At 41.1% G+C, this 12,819-nt stretch overlaps 1 protein-coding gene across 1 annotated transcript; it reads left to right on the forward strand.

The window, feature by feature from the left end:
* The first annotated feature begins 2,429 nt into the window (after window positions 1–2,429).
* Window positions 2,430–10,366, forward strand: LOC115382696 (protein phosphatase methylesterase 1-like). The gene is made up of 11 exons (XM_030084535.1): window positions 2,430–2,636; window positions 2,750–2,807; window positions 6,544–6,595; window positions 6,677–6,835; window positions 6,907–6,993; window positions 7,315–7,380; window positions 7,453–7,576; window positions 8,068–8,185; window positions 8,660–8,704; window positions 9,557–9,621; window positions 10,295–10,366. The coding sequence occupies exons 1-11, from the start codon at window positions 2,430–2,432 to the stop codon at window positions 10,364–10,366; spliced, it is 1,053 nt and encodes a 350-aa protein (XP_029940395.1).
* The last annotated feature ends 2,453 nt before the right edge of the window (window positions 10,367–12,819 follow it).

Genomic DNA, 12,819 nt, shown 5'->3' on the forward strand with positions numbered 1-12,819 from the left:
GGCATGTTCCCACAATATGTAACCAACTGAAACATTCAAATCAACTTATTTTAGAAATACTTGACAAGCAACTAGTTACTCAATTCAGTTATACATTACAAAAGTAACTAGCTATGTTTGAACTGGGAGTAAATAGTTGCTCAATTAAGTTCTACGTGAAATGAAAATAACTAATGAATTACTAAATGAACTTGTAGCTGACGTACAAAACTAACTAGTTCTCTTTTACGTAATTGAAGAATAACTCGTCACTCATGGCAGTTGTTTATTACTTGTAAAAGTAGCAAATTATTTGTTTAATAGCTTTACAAGAAATTAGTTACTCAATTAGGTTGTGCCTGACATACAAAACTAAGAGTAACTAGTACCTGCTGTATGGGTGGCTAGTCACTCATTGAAGTTTTGCTTTACCTAGAAAAATAATTAGTCATCGAATAACTTCATCACTAACTAGTTATTAGATGAAGTAACTTCTGTTAACTGTCAGTTTACCTCAGGGTAGCTGTGGATACACAGACGTAGTTTACCATTATCAAGCATGGAATTTAGGAATAATATCATTGTAAAGAAACCTTGAGGTTAATGAAAAAAGGCACCATATATTTATTTATTATTACTAATTAGTGTACTTACTAAAAAACAAAGTCCTGTATAGAATACATTCACAGTGCATCATTCTGAAAGGTAATCAGTTAATTAGCTAAGCTGTGAGCCATTGTCACAGGTAACTAGTAATTTGATAAAGTAATCTGTACATTAAATTAGTTGCATTTGAACTACCTTGAAAATGGACAGTTACTTATGTCTTAGTGTTAACAGTGAATTTTCTGGTATTATTAAAAGTAAAGAATAACTCCACTGTATTAAGTACATTTGACATTGCAGACAACCAGTCAATAACCCCCCCCCCAAAAAAAAAAAAACAAAAAAACAAACAAACTCTAAATTACTTTTAAAAGTGATTAGTAGATTGATTCATTGGCACTGACCTGTTCACCTGTGCATTCCTCTTACTAGTATTATAACGAGTTACTGATGAACGGATGACTATCTTACTTTGACAAGTAGTTATCTTATAATGAACTGGTCACTCGGAGGTCGGTTACTCGTGCTGCAGGATGAAAGTGGTGGAGATGACGGACTGCAGGGTACTTACTGAGGGCTGCAGGAGGAGGGGGAGGGGCTGAGCTGCAACTTCCTCCGCAGTGATAAGTGTTGCTGCAGGAAGTTCTTCGCTGCTGATACTTTCATTTCCACTCTGGCCTCTCTCTGTCTCTGTCACTGAAAAACTACACAATAAGCTACTCACCTGCTAATGCTAACGGTGTGGCCGTGGAACGATTAAAACAATACAAAAAGAAATAAATTAAGGGATAATCATTGCCCTTTTAAAATTGAGACAATTCACAAATGCAGTGTTCACCAGAACCAGTTGAATACTTCCAGAAGGTTCTGTCCATCTGAGCACAAGTCCCGTCCACTGAGCCACTGTCAGCCAATGAGAGGCCACAGCTGCAACTGTCAGGACCAGCTGACATTTGGTCCTGAAGCTCCTTGTCTGTACCTTCATCTATTGACTCATTCTGCCTCCCAACATCACTCCGAGTCTCTAAGACATCTGGGACCGAAGAACCAACAATCTGCACCACTTTTTAGTCTGGAACCGACGATCCGTACCTCTTCCTATCTAACAACCAATGATCTGTATATTATTTCATCCAAGACTTCCAGGGTCAACAAGACGCATAATACTTCCTTTTTTAAATTCCGGGACATCCAGAACCGAAGATCCATTCATCTTTTAAGAACAGACCATCTGTACATCTTTCCGTCTGAGACGTCCAGAACCAAAGATTCCTACATCTTCTCATCCAAAACGCAGAATGTGGGAAGAGAACTTTGACTCAGAGCAGTAAGTATCCTCTCCGAGGCAACTTAGCCTTGGAATCAAGCCAGATCAGCTTTGGACCGATACTAGCTTGTCCTTGCAACAGTTTTTTGTGGAACTAATATTCTTCTGAACTCTAGAGGGTTCCATTACAGCCTAATTTTTTGATAACTCAACATTCATATAGTTCCCAGAGAAAGTCAGAAAAACCACACCCACTAAAAGCGACATGAAATGTGAGCATGAACTACAATTTATTTGTTTTTGAGACATTTCTGAAAATATTTTGGATTTATGAGCATAAAGTGATATTCTTCCTGCAACATAATGTTTCTACTTATATTGTTTGCTTTATAACTGACCTTCATTCCCAGACGTACCACAGAGAAAGTTGTCTAAGCCCCACCTCCTGAAGTTCAGAGTTACGTTTCCAAAATATGGCCTCATGAATTGTTAGCATGAGCGTTTTTCCAGATGGTAACATTCTGATCAAGTAGATCATCTGTTCTTTGGTTTCACTCTGGTGTGTTTCTGTGTCCACATGTCGCCCGGCGCTGGCGGCCATCAGCCAGACTACTCTCCGGTGTCGTGGGAGGAGTATTTTGAGCAGATGGAGGATGTTAATGTGAGCGCGGGGCTGGCGGATGGCGGTGATGTTTTCAGGGTGTACCGGGCGGGCGACGCCGGGCCGCTGCTGCTGCTGTTGCACGGCGGGGGGCACTCGGCACTGTCCTGGGCTGTCTTCACCGTGAGTAGTGGCGCTCTGACCTCTGACCCCACACTAATGGTACTTTTTCATTACACTGTTGGACTACGGCAATGGCAGCTTGCTAACATGATGACTGTGTTCCTGCCTCACAGACCGCCATTGCCAGCAGAGTGACATGCAGAGTGCTCGCCATGGATCTCCGAGGTCACGGTGAGGGGGAACGACGTCGATGCCTGAGCGAGACATAACTAAAGCCAAAATTAAAGCAAATACATGACAGACATCAGCATCTATTTATACTGATGCTAGTTACATGACTGCATGTTACTGGAGACAATTTAGCCAATTGAGATGAACAAAACTAAATGAATGATCTAAGTATCATGCTGATGAGAAAGCCAGTAAAGATCTGGGGCCTCATTTAGAAAACATTGTGTAGGATGCATACTGGAAGACGGCGTACTCCAAAAAATCAGTTAGGTTCATGACAGCAGCGCATGCGAGCATCCCTTTAGAAATCACAGCTGACTTGGAGAGCAGCGTGGGCGGATTCTGCACATGTGCTGCCCTCGATACACCCACTTACTACCTTAAATAGTCAACACAGCACCCCCTGAATATTCTGCCTGGTGAACAATCAACTTTTAAGATCAATCATGGCTGACAAGATGAGGAAAATTTAAGGGAGAGTGAAACACAAGAACTTGTGGAGGAGGAGGAGGCAGGAAAATGATATTTGGTGGAGACAGCGTAATCAATAATTCAAGAAAACAGAGTGAACGGCAGCATGCCGTCAGGTGATGTGTCCTCAGAAGCAGTGGGGGACAAGGAGGAGACAGGTGTCCCATCAAAGTTTCCTCTACTGTACAGAAAGTGTTTTACTGCTGTGGAGCAACAAGTCCATGTTTACATATCAGCTCAGATTATTGATTGAATAAAATGCAGACTGTTATGGTCAGGATCTGATTGGTGAAAATGTCCAGGTGACATTTTGACAGATCTTCAGGTAATAACATGGTTTATTCAGCAAATATTCTTGATCATTCAACAGTTTGAGTTACACAAACAAAAGGAAAATGTATTTACCAATATATTTCTGTAAGTGTAATGTAATATATTGCAAAACATAGATATCATTTCCGATTTTGTGATATATTGTAAATTACAAAATATTAAACCCCATATATGGGGAATGTATTGCCTAATATATTTAATGATATTTTCTAATATACTGCAATATTTCTCTCAATTGTACAGAATATAACAAAAGCAGTCATTCATGTAAACACAGCACTGCAGCAGGGAAACACTTGATCTGAGAAACTCACCAATCTGCCGGGACTCTCCGCAGCATTGTGTCCAGAGTGCACAGAGAACCTGAAGTGTGTGGATCCTTACCAACATTGGGCTGGGCTGCAAACTCTAACAGATCAGTAAAGTCATGATGAGTCGTTTGCCATGTCCGTTTGAAATTGCAGCTTAATTAAAGATGCTGTTAAAAATAGATCTGCTGCTGCCTGATTATAAAAACTGCATGAAACATGGAAGTCTGATAAGTGATGAAATTAAATGGTAAAAGATGAATCTTCAGTTCTTCACCCCACCATCTGTGCAGTCAGATTCTCCTGTGTCTAAATTCACCATACACTCTAAAAAGTAACTCAGAGGAGCTTCTAACACCACTTGATTTAATACATGGATCCAAGTAAAAAATTGTAATTAGTTGATTTTGAGAAACTTTCTAAGTTCCAAACCTATTTTTTTCAAGTTATGAAAAAGTTGGTATGTTCTTAATTACATCAACTTAATTTTGCTTGCAGTTTGAACTCAAAATTCATTGTTGATGGGTTTAAAACAAAATTCAAGTTGTTATAACTTAACAAACTTGGCTTGATAATTTGATTTTGTCAACGTTGACTTCACAATTTTAAGTTCCCTCTCGCCACACAACATGCCTGGACAGTGGGTTAGCAGGATGAACCTTGATACAAGCAACATTTCATGGTGACTAAAATTCATTTTTAGTAGGGTAAGGACACCACATCGGCATGGTTAGTGTTGGTCACAGCATAAAGGAAACAGGCTCTTTGAAGAATTTAACAATGATGATGGTAGTGCCGCAATGCATCGTGGGAGTTTGGGATGAGATATTCAAGACTTAAACATTGATTTCATTATTTATTTCGATGTTCTGATATTAATAGTGTTATTGATAGTTGTGTTTGGTCGTGTTCTTGTTCAGTTAATCTAAATAGTTTAGTTACTTTTTGTGTCAAACCTGGAATGAGAAGTACTGAGCATTTAGTCTGCCCCTGCTACTACTCTAAAGGCTTGTCCATGCTTCACATGTACGCGTTTCTGCGTCCGCTTTGGAAGGTCCGCGCACCACCGATGCGGACGCGCTTTCTCCCATGCTACATTTTAAGCCCGCTGTGCGCGTCTCATCTGGGCGCGGTGATCCACGCGGCCTCGAGAAGCTTTTCTGGCACTACAGACTGTTTATCTGCTCCTTTATTACGGATTATTTAGAGAAAATTAAGCACATACATTGTCAGTACATTATCATTAAGTATTAAAGTTTATTTAGCCTTTTTTTCCTGTTTCTGAATCGCGGGGGCGGCGCCGGAGCGATCACTTCTGTCTGCGGACCTTCTCCTCCTCCAGGCAGAGTCTGCTCTCTCTTTCCATGAGTTTTTCACTCTTTCGGTGTCTTCAAGTGGAGCCATCAGGCTGGAGCTCCGTCTACTTTCACTTTTACCGTCATGTTTTGTTTGCTATGGCGCTCTGGCGCATGCGCACACTTCCGCGACCTGCGCGCAATGCGCAACGCGGTCTCAAAATCAGGCTGCTGCGCGGATGTCCGCGGATCGGTCCGTGCGGACCCTAGCGGACAGGAATTCATGACGATTTTTACGTCACGCGGACCAACGCGCAACGCCCACCCACGCGGACATGTGAAGCATGGACGGGCCTTAAAACTTACAGAGTTCAACAAAACAGTTCCCAATTGCCTCTGGGCTTATTAATAGCCTGATATTGCCTGTGCAGAATCAGTCCACAGTGCCCATGACAGCATCGTATTCCCAAATACTCACAACATTAAGGTTCAACAGAAACTGGCCATTTTAACAACTTAAAAGTGGGCAGCCTATTTATTTGAGTTATCAACTTAAAAATCTTGCATTTATTAAGTAAACATTACTTAAAATGATCTGTGACTGATGACAAAAAACGAATTCACTCAAAGCAATATAGTTTGTTGGTTCAATGTAATTTCTGAGGTTGCCATAACTTAAAAAGACTAATGCAAACTGTTGCGTTGATTTTTTTTGTTGAGTCTAGACATTTGTTTTTAGAGTGTACGCCAGGGCTCCAATTGGCATAGCTGTGCGCTCTTCAATTCTTCATTTTACTTTTCCTGACGTTCGCGAAGGAAGTGGCGTACGCCACTTTCATTGTAAGCAATGCTTCTAAATGAGGCCCCAGTAGCTTTGGTCATGCTAATGCCAACAACAGGTTTATATTTCGCTTGAACTGATACTATGAAATCATGTTAAAGTTAATGTTAGTGCGACTGGGATGGCTAACACCAAGCTGGCACAGGTATGCTAACTTTTTCCTACTTGTACTTGTATGTTCAGAGGATTGTTACCAAAGTAAAAGTAGAAATACCAATCAAAATTACAGCATCATATCATGTTATGCTAATGCTAAATGCTAATGCCAAAGTTAAAAACAAAACTTTACCTCAGTGGAGAGTGACTGAATAGTAATGAAGTTATAAGAGTCAGTGCTGAAACTATTAGCATTAGCAGCTATCTTTTAATTTATATATTTTTTAATGTTTGGATGTTAGAATCTAATTTTATAAGCGAAATTTGCTTAAACTGCATTTTTGCTGTTGAGCCCATTAATGGTTTTGGTGGGGGTTTTATTCCACGTTCAGGTTCGACATTGGTCCGCCAATCGGATGACTTTTCTACTCAAACCATGTCCAGGTAATGCCACACATATAACACCCTCAAAGAAAGAGAAACCTACAAAACAGCCAATGACACAAATCTCCATGCCTCCATTAGCGATGTAGCTAATGTGATCCGAGCCTCGTACGGTGAGACCCCTCCCCCTATCGTCCTGATCGGGCATGGCGTTGGCGGCGCCATCGCGGTGCACACAGCCAGCAGCATGCTGTTGCCCACTGCAGTGGGCCTGGTGGTTATAGACGTGGTGGAAGGCAGGTAACTTTTTATTATTCACTGCTTCCAAGCATCCAAGGGTTCAGGGCCTGACTATCCTTTCCTACAGGCAGTGCCATGGACGCCCTCCACAGCATCCAGAACTTTCTGAAGGGAAGACCCAAGTCCTTCAAGTCCATGGAGCACGCCATCGAGTGGAGGTCAGAATCTGAGCATGGCTGCACTTCTTGTTTTACACCGTCAAACAGGAAGTAAAGGAGCATGAAAGCAAAAACAAGCTGCAGAAAGTACCAGTGTGATGAACACCTGACGTGCCCTGCGACATCTCATTCAGTCATGATGACTGAATGAAACCCTGTGCTCCATGTTCAGTCGTCATGGAAACATGACGCGCTCATCCATGTCATCATGTTCAGTAGGAAGGGAGATGTGATGTTTTATGAGTCATCATGGAAACATGAGGCTAACAGACTTTCCTTTGCCTTTGATTGACTGATGATTTCTAGACTTTATTCTTTCAGTGTCAAGAGTGGACAAATTAGAAACCTGGAATCTGCCAGGGTCTCGATGGTTGGTCAGATCAAAAGGTGAGTCGCAGCAATGATGGAGTATCAAGGAACACCGTGACGCCTTCCTTTATGGGTCCGATGATTGTTCAGGTGCGAGGTGGAGGAGAGCGACGCTCTGGAGCAGACCAGCCCCACCCCCGACCTGGTGGCCGAGCGGAGCGAAGAGTTCTATGACCAGAGCTACGTCAATGACAAAGAAAATGCTGCCACTGAGGTGAGGGGGTGGAAATCCACTGCTCAGAAACACTGTCGTCATGGAAACATGACAATGCTGATGTCTCAGTGTTCAGTAGCCATGGAAATATGATGCTTGACGTGTCATGTTTGTCGTGTCATGCAAAACATACAACCCCTCATTAAAACGTGACGCTGCTCATGTAGTCATGGAAACATGACAATGTAAATTATCTTTTTGTTGTCATGGTCACATGGTTGTCCTCACCCATGTTACCATATTCTGTTGTCATGGCAACATGATGCTCCACACATCATCACATTCATTCGTCATCCAAAATTCCACCGTCTTTCTGTGAATTCGTCATGGTAACATGATGATCACGATATCATTCCAAACCACGACAAAACTGTAAAAACAGTTTCTGAACTCTTTCCATTCAGTCTTTGTCACCGTTAAACATCAGAACCTGATAGAAATTGTAAAAACTCACACTTTCCCTGTCAATGTGCATTTGTTTCCCTCCACAGAGCGTCTACAAGTGGCGGATCGACCTCTCCAAGTCCGAGAAGTATTGGGACGGATGGTTCAGAGGCACCTCCAACCTCTTCCTGGCCTGTAACCTGCCCAAGCTGCTGCTACTGGCAGGTAGCTCCTCCACTGAGCCATTCTTTAAGGAAAACACTCCTACGGTGAGATCAGCCCACCTTCAGAGGAGTCACAACAGGGTCAAGGACATATCTAGACACCACACCCATTCTAGAAATTGAATCTCCAGGCTAAAACAGACAGAGAATGCAAAACAGCTAAAATAGACAGATCAACTAAAAACAGCTAAAATAGACAGATCAACTAACAACAGATAAAATAGCTGGATCTACTTTTTATAAAACAGGAAACAGCTTACATGAAAAAAAATCTCTAAACATTAGTCAAAAAAGCTTAAAACTGCTAATACTGCAAAAGCTGTTACCAATTGAAATAGCGATAAATAGCCAAAATAGCTAAAGTAGTCAAGGTGCATAAAATGTCCTCATTCTCACATGACCAAGCTGATCACAGTGCAGACCGGCCTGACCCCTCACTCCAGGATTCTGATGCTTCAGTGATTTTTGTTTGCAGGAATCGATCGGTTGGACAGAGACCTGACTATCGGGCAGATGCAAGGTGAGAAAAAAAACACGACAATCCTTAAGTTTCACACTGGAAACTTGTCTACTTCTGTTGACTTCCTGTGTATTCTCAACCAGTTTTGAACTAGTTTTACAAATAAAATGAATTTTCAGGCATACAGTTTTCTTTGAGATGTGTGAAATGTGACACTGAATGAGTAAACAATGAGTGTGTAATCATTCTAGAAAGACCTTAAAAGGTTTTGAAAGTCCAGTCTTATTTGATGCAGGTCAAAGTTGCTAAAATTCCTGCAGAGGCTGCGTCGTTTGTGCATTATGAGATAACAAATAGAGAAGTTATTTTTAAAAAAGTGTCATTCTAACAAAGTGGAGAGATAATTGACAAGAGAGATTTTACTGTGTGGCGAAACTACAGACGAGTCCGAGTGAAATCAGAGTGGCTTTATCTAAAAGAGGAACTGCTCCACCAGTGACACACACACACACACACACACACACACACACACACACACACACACACACACACACACACACACACACACACACACACACACACACACACACACACACACACATACACACACACACACACACACACACACACACACCTGGAGGCTGCTCCTCTCCAGAGACAGCTGCTTGTGTCAGTCAACAAGCTCCCTGAAAGTGACAGCTCTCGTGTGTGTGGTCCTCACAGTGACATGACTCGGTCTGTTTTTGTCCTGCAGAGCCATAAAAACATACTTGTGTGTTTGTCCATTTGTGAGATCCACCAGAGGGTTGAGGAAGAGAACCTTTCCGCCTGTTCTGGCTGCAGTGTTCTCCTCAGAATTCACTGCAGCTGAAGGTTAAACACTGGCTGGCCTTATCTGTGACTGTGTTTCAGGTAAATTCATGATGCAGGTGCTGCCCCCCTGTGGCCACGCTGTGCAGGAGAACAAACCCGACAAGGTAAGGCGGCCTCTCCACTGTAATCAGACATGACAGAGGAAGAAAAAAAAGAGAAAACAGGGCTCCAGAGGGCTGAGACCCTGAAAAGACCAAGACCGTCAAACGGTGGTCTTCGAGTACGACAACACCACCGACACAAAACAAGTCATGGTGGGGTTTTTCTACTGACATGGAAACAGAAATGTGGATTTGTAACACAAAGTACCTATTCCCGGCGAGAATTCAAAATGTTCAAATCTTAGTAGTGGCAAACCAACAGGAATGTGGGTTGTTTTTATTATTTGACAACTGGATTTGATGTCATTATTGTATTGAAACGGTCCACATGGCGCCTTATTTTGACAAAAATTTCAACAAGGCCGAAAAGGAAATTATTTGTGTTCATTTGATTCCTAGACTAAGAAACTCTCGGAAGAAATAAATCCAACCAGGACGTTATCACAATTAATTTAAATTCAACTAGAGGTTGAATTTAAATTAATTATCACAACTTCTTGGGTGGACTATAGAATGTTTTACATTATCTACTTTTAGCTGCCTTGAAAAGCACAACAGAATTTTAAACATGTAATTCAAAATGCAATTAATCACAATTATCTGTAGAAATTCTGAGGAATCTCTGGACAGCCCTTGAAACAGCAAAGGTGTTCAAAGCCGTGGTTCCTGTGTGCAGGTGGCTGAAGCCGTGGCCGCCTTCCTGCTGAGACACAGGTTCGCTGAAGCGAGAAGAGACACCGCGAGGTGAAGGAGCAAAACACAGCTGGCTCTGAGGGCCTGAGGCCACGTTTCCACGGCAACGCTCTGAAAACGGCGTAGTTGGTGCAACCGCTTTGTTTTTAACGACTAAACTCCAGTCGCGCATGAACAGGAGAACCAGCAGAGTCTCGTTTTTACCCGTTTACACTGGGTTGCCGTGGAAACGTTTCCTGGAACTGGATGCGTTTTTACTCTTGAACCTGAATGGAAGTAAGACGACATCCTTTTTTCTGTCTGCAGCGTGAACTCCGTCACCCAGTGAGAAGGTCAGGTGAGGTCAAGCTGCACCTGGATCTTTCCTCTACCTCGCGGTTTCACTTAAATACGAGAAGACGGCCCACAATGCAGCGAGACGCCGTGACGTCCCTGCTGTATCTGTTTTTCTTAACTGGTTCCTTTTTAAAAATCTTACCAAGTTCATTAGTCTTGTTTCAGTCAAAAGTCTCATCTGTCTTGATTTCAGGTATTTCTCGATTGAAAAATGTTATTTCAAGATCTCTTATGAAGAAATATTCACTTGCTGCATGATAGTTTCACTCAAACTCATTTTCTTGAAATTTATGTTGATATCGTATGTTTCGGCAACGAGTTTTTACACTGTACATGTAGATTATTTCAGAGTTAGTTTTTATTTTCTTCATGTTTTGCTACTTCATCAATTTTAGTGTTACCTCTATGGAGTTATTAGAAATCCAGAAATTATTACAATAATACAGCTAATAATCCCATTAATAATAACATTATTAGTAATAATAATAATGTTATCAACAACAGTAACAATTATACATTTATTTATAAAGCACTTTCAAAGTGCTGTGTATGACATACAAACATCAATCATCAAGAGCAAATTGAAAGGGACAGAAAAAACTGGTTGAATTCTACAAAAGGAACCTTTTTTTAATAATTTTAATTTATATCTAACCTGTAAAAAATAAAAGTTAAAGCACTTCACAAACAATCAAGTTTAAAAGAAAAAATATCTACAAGTGTACTTTTTCCACAGATATCTGTATGAAAAGTAAGAAGTTTGCTTGTAGCACTTAAAATAACTTTTTTTTTTTTTTTAATCAAAATTGGAAGTTATCATGCCCCTACCCTCCCCCACCCCCAACAAAAAGTCTGACAGTATCAGAAGCAGGACCAGTTTGAAGGGAAACCAAACCTGTGTGTGTTTTGTGTTTGTCTTCAGTCTGAATCACATCATGAATGATTTTCTCTCTCTTTCCAGGTTTCCAGTGATCCGGCTTCCCCGGTCCCGGTGGAAACCACCAAATGCTCAGAGCTGCCCAAGTCTTGAAACTTAAAGAAGAAAAGAACGCATGGAGTCTGAATTCACGGAATTCCTTGAATAGAGTTTTTCTGCCAGTTACAAAACAAGTTGTCATTTTCCAAAAAACTTTGGTCAAATATGAAGTTCCTGAATGGCGAGCTGCCAAACTTTACACTGCTGCCTGGGCTTTTCAACTCGACGCTTCCGTCGGGATAGATGTTAGTTGTTTTTCTTCATTAGCATACGCCATGTCGTATTAGCTCATATTTAGCATGTTTAAACGTTATATTGATTAAAACGCTGACCATCTCATTTGTTGTGTCGTCATTTTATCATCAGGGACATTTCCTTAGATCTGCCGACATTAAACAATGACAAGAGTTGATAGAGTCTTTCAGTCATAGTAAACACAATAAACCATCCCAGCTAGCATTAGCTAATAGATAACAATACAGCAATATATCACAAATCATCTGAATCATATAAATTGTGACAGACTTGACTGAACAAAAACGAACATACTCTGTTGAGCATTTAAAAAAAGAAGTATGGACGTCATACACTTGTCTATTCATCCTATATCAATGCCAGCACGTTTAACAAACATTTACTCAGATAAATATCCCGTTACTTCCACACAGTCAAGTCCACACTCTTTATTTTTTCAATTTTTATTTATTCTTCAAGTAGAATCAAACTGAACATCACTTTTTATTATTGTTATATCCTTTTCGATTGTGTTGGAGGACTGGTACAGCATCAGATCTCCTCGCCTGTTCATATCGTCTCGTCAACAGAGTTCAAATATTTTCAGATGCCGACAAACAGCTAAGGTTCCTGTCGGCGGTGTGTGTGTATGTATAAATAATCAACACAGAGATAAAGGATGGTCCAGAGGTGGGGGAGGGGTGCGGGCGTCCAGTCTGTCTTCATTACAAAAATAAATGTCTTTTCTGGTATCAAAATAGACGACAATCTTCGATCTCTCTCTTGGGTTGGGGGAAATTCCGTCACAACGCCGTTTTTGGCAGGAAGCAAAAGAAAAAATAAAATCAACCGTGTTGCCACTGAAAAGACGCAAACTTGTGGAATGGATTGCCTGTTTCAAGTGAAAACGCATCGTTTTTCAAAAACGTTCACGTTTGCGTGGCAATGTCCAACGGCACAAA

Source organism: Salarias fasciatus, chromosome 3 (genome assembly GCF_902148845.1).
Source record: "Salarias fasciatus chromosome 3, fSalaFa1.1, whole genome shotgun sequence".
Lineage (NCBI taxonomy): Eukaryota > Metazoa > Chordata > Actinopteri > Blenniiformes > Blenniidae > Salarias > Salarias fasciatus.

Excerpts from the sequence above, each read along its gene's own strand:
- LOC115382696 (XM_030084535.1), top strand. The coding sequence starts at position 2,430 with ATGTCGCCCGGCGCTGGCGGCCATCAGCCAGACTACTCTCCGGTGTCG. Across the intron at positions 6,836-6,906 it reads ATAGACGTGGTGGAAGGCAG|TGCCATGGACGCCCTCCACA; the intron begins GTAACTTTTTAT and ends TCCTACAGGCAG. Across the intron at positions 8,705-9,556 it reads GACTATCGGGCAGATGCAAG|GTAAATTCATGATGCAGGTG; the intron begins GTGAGAAAAAAA and ends ACTGTGTTTCAG.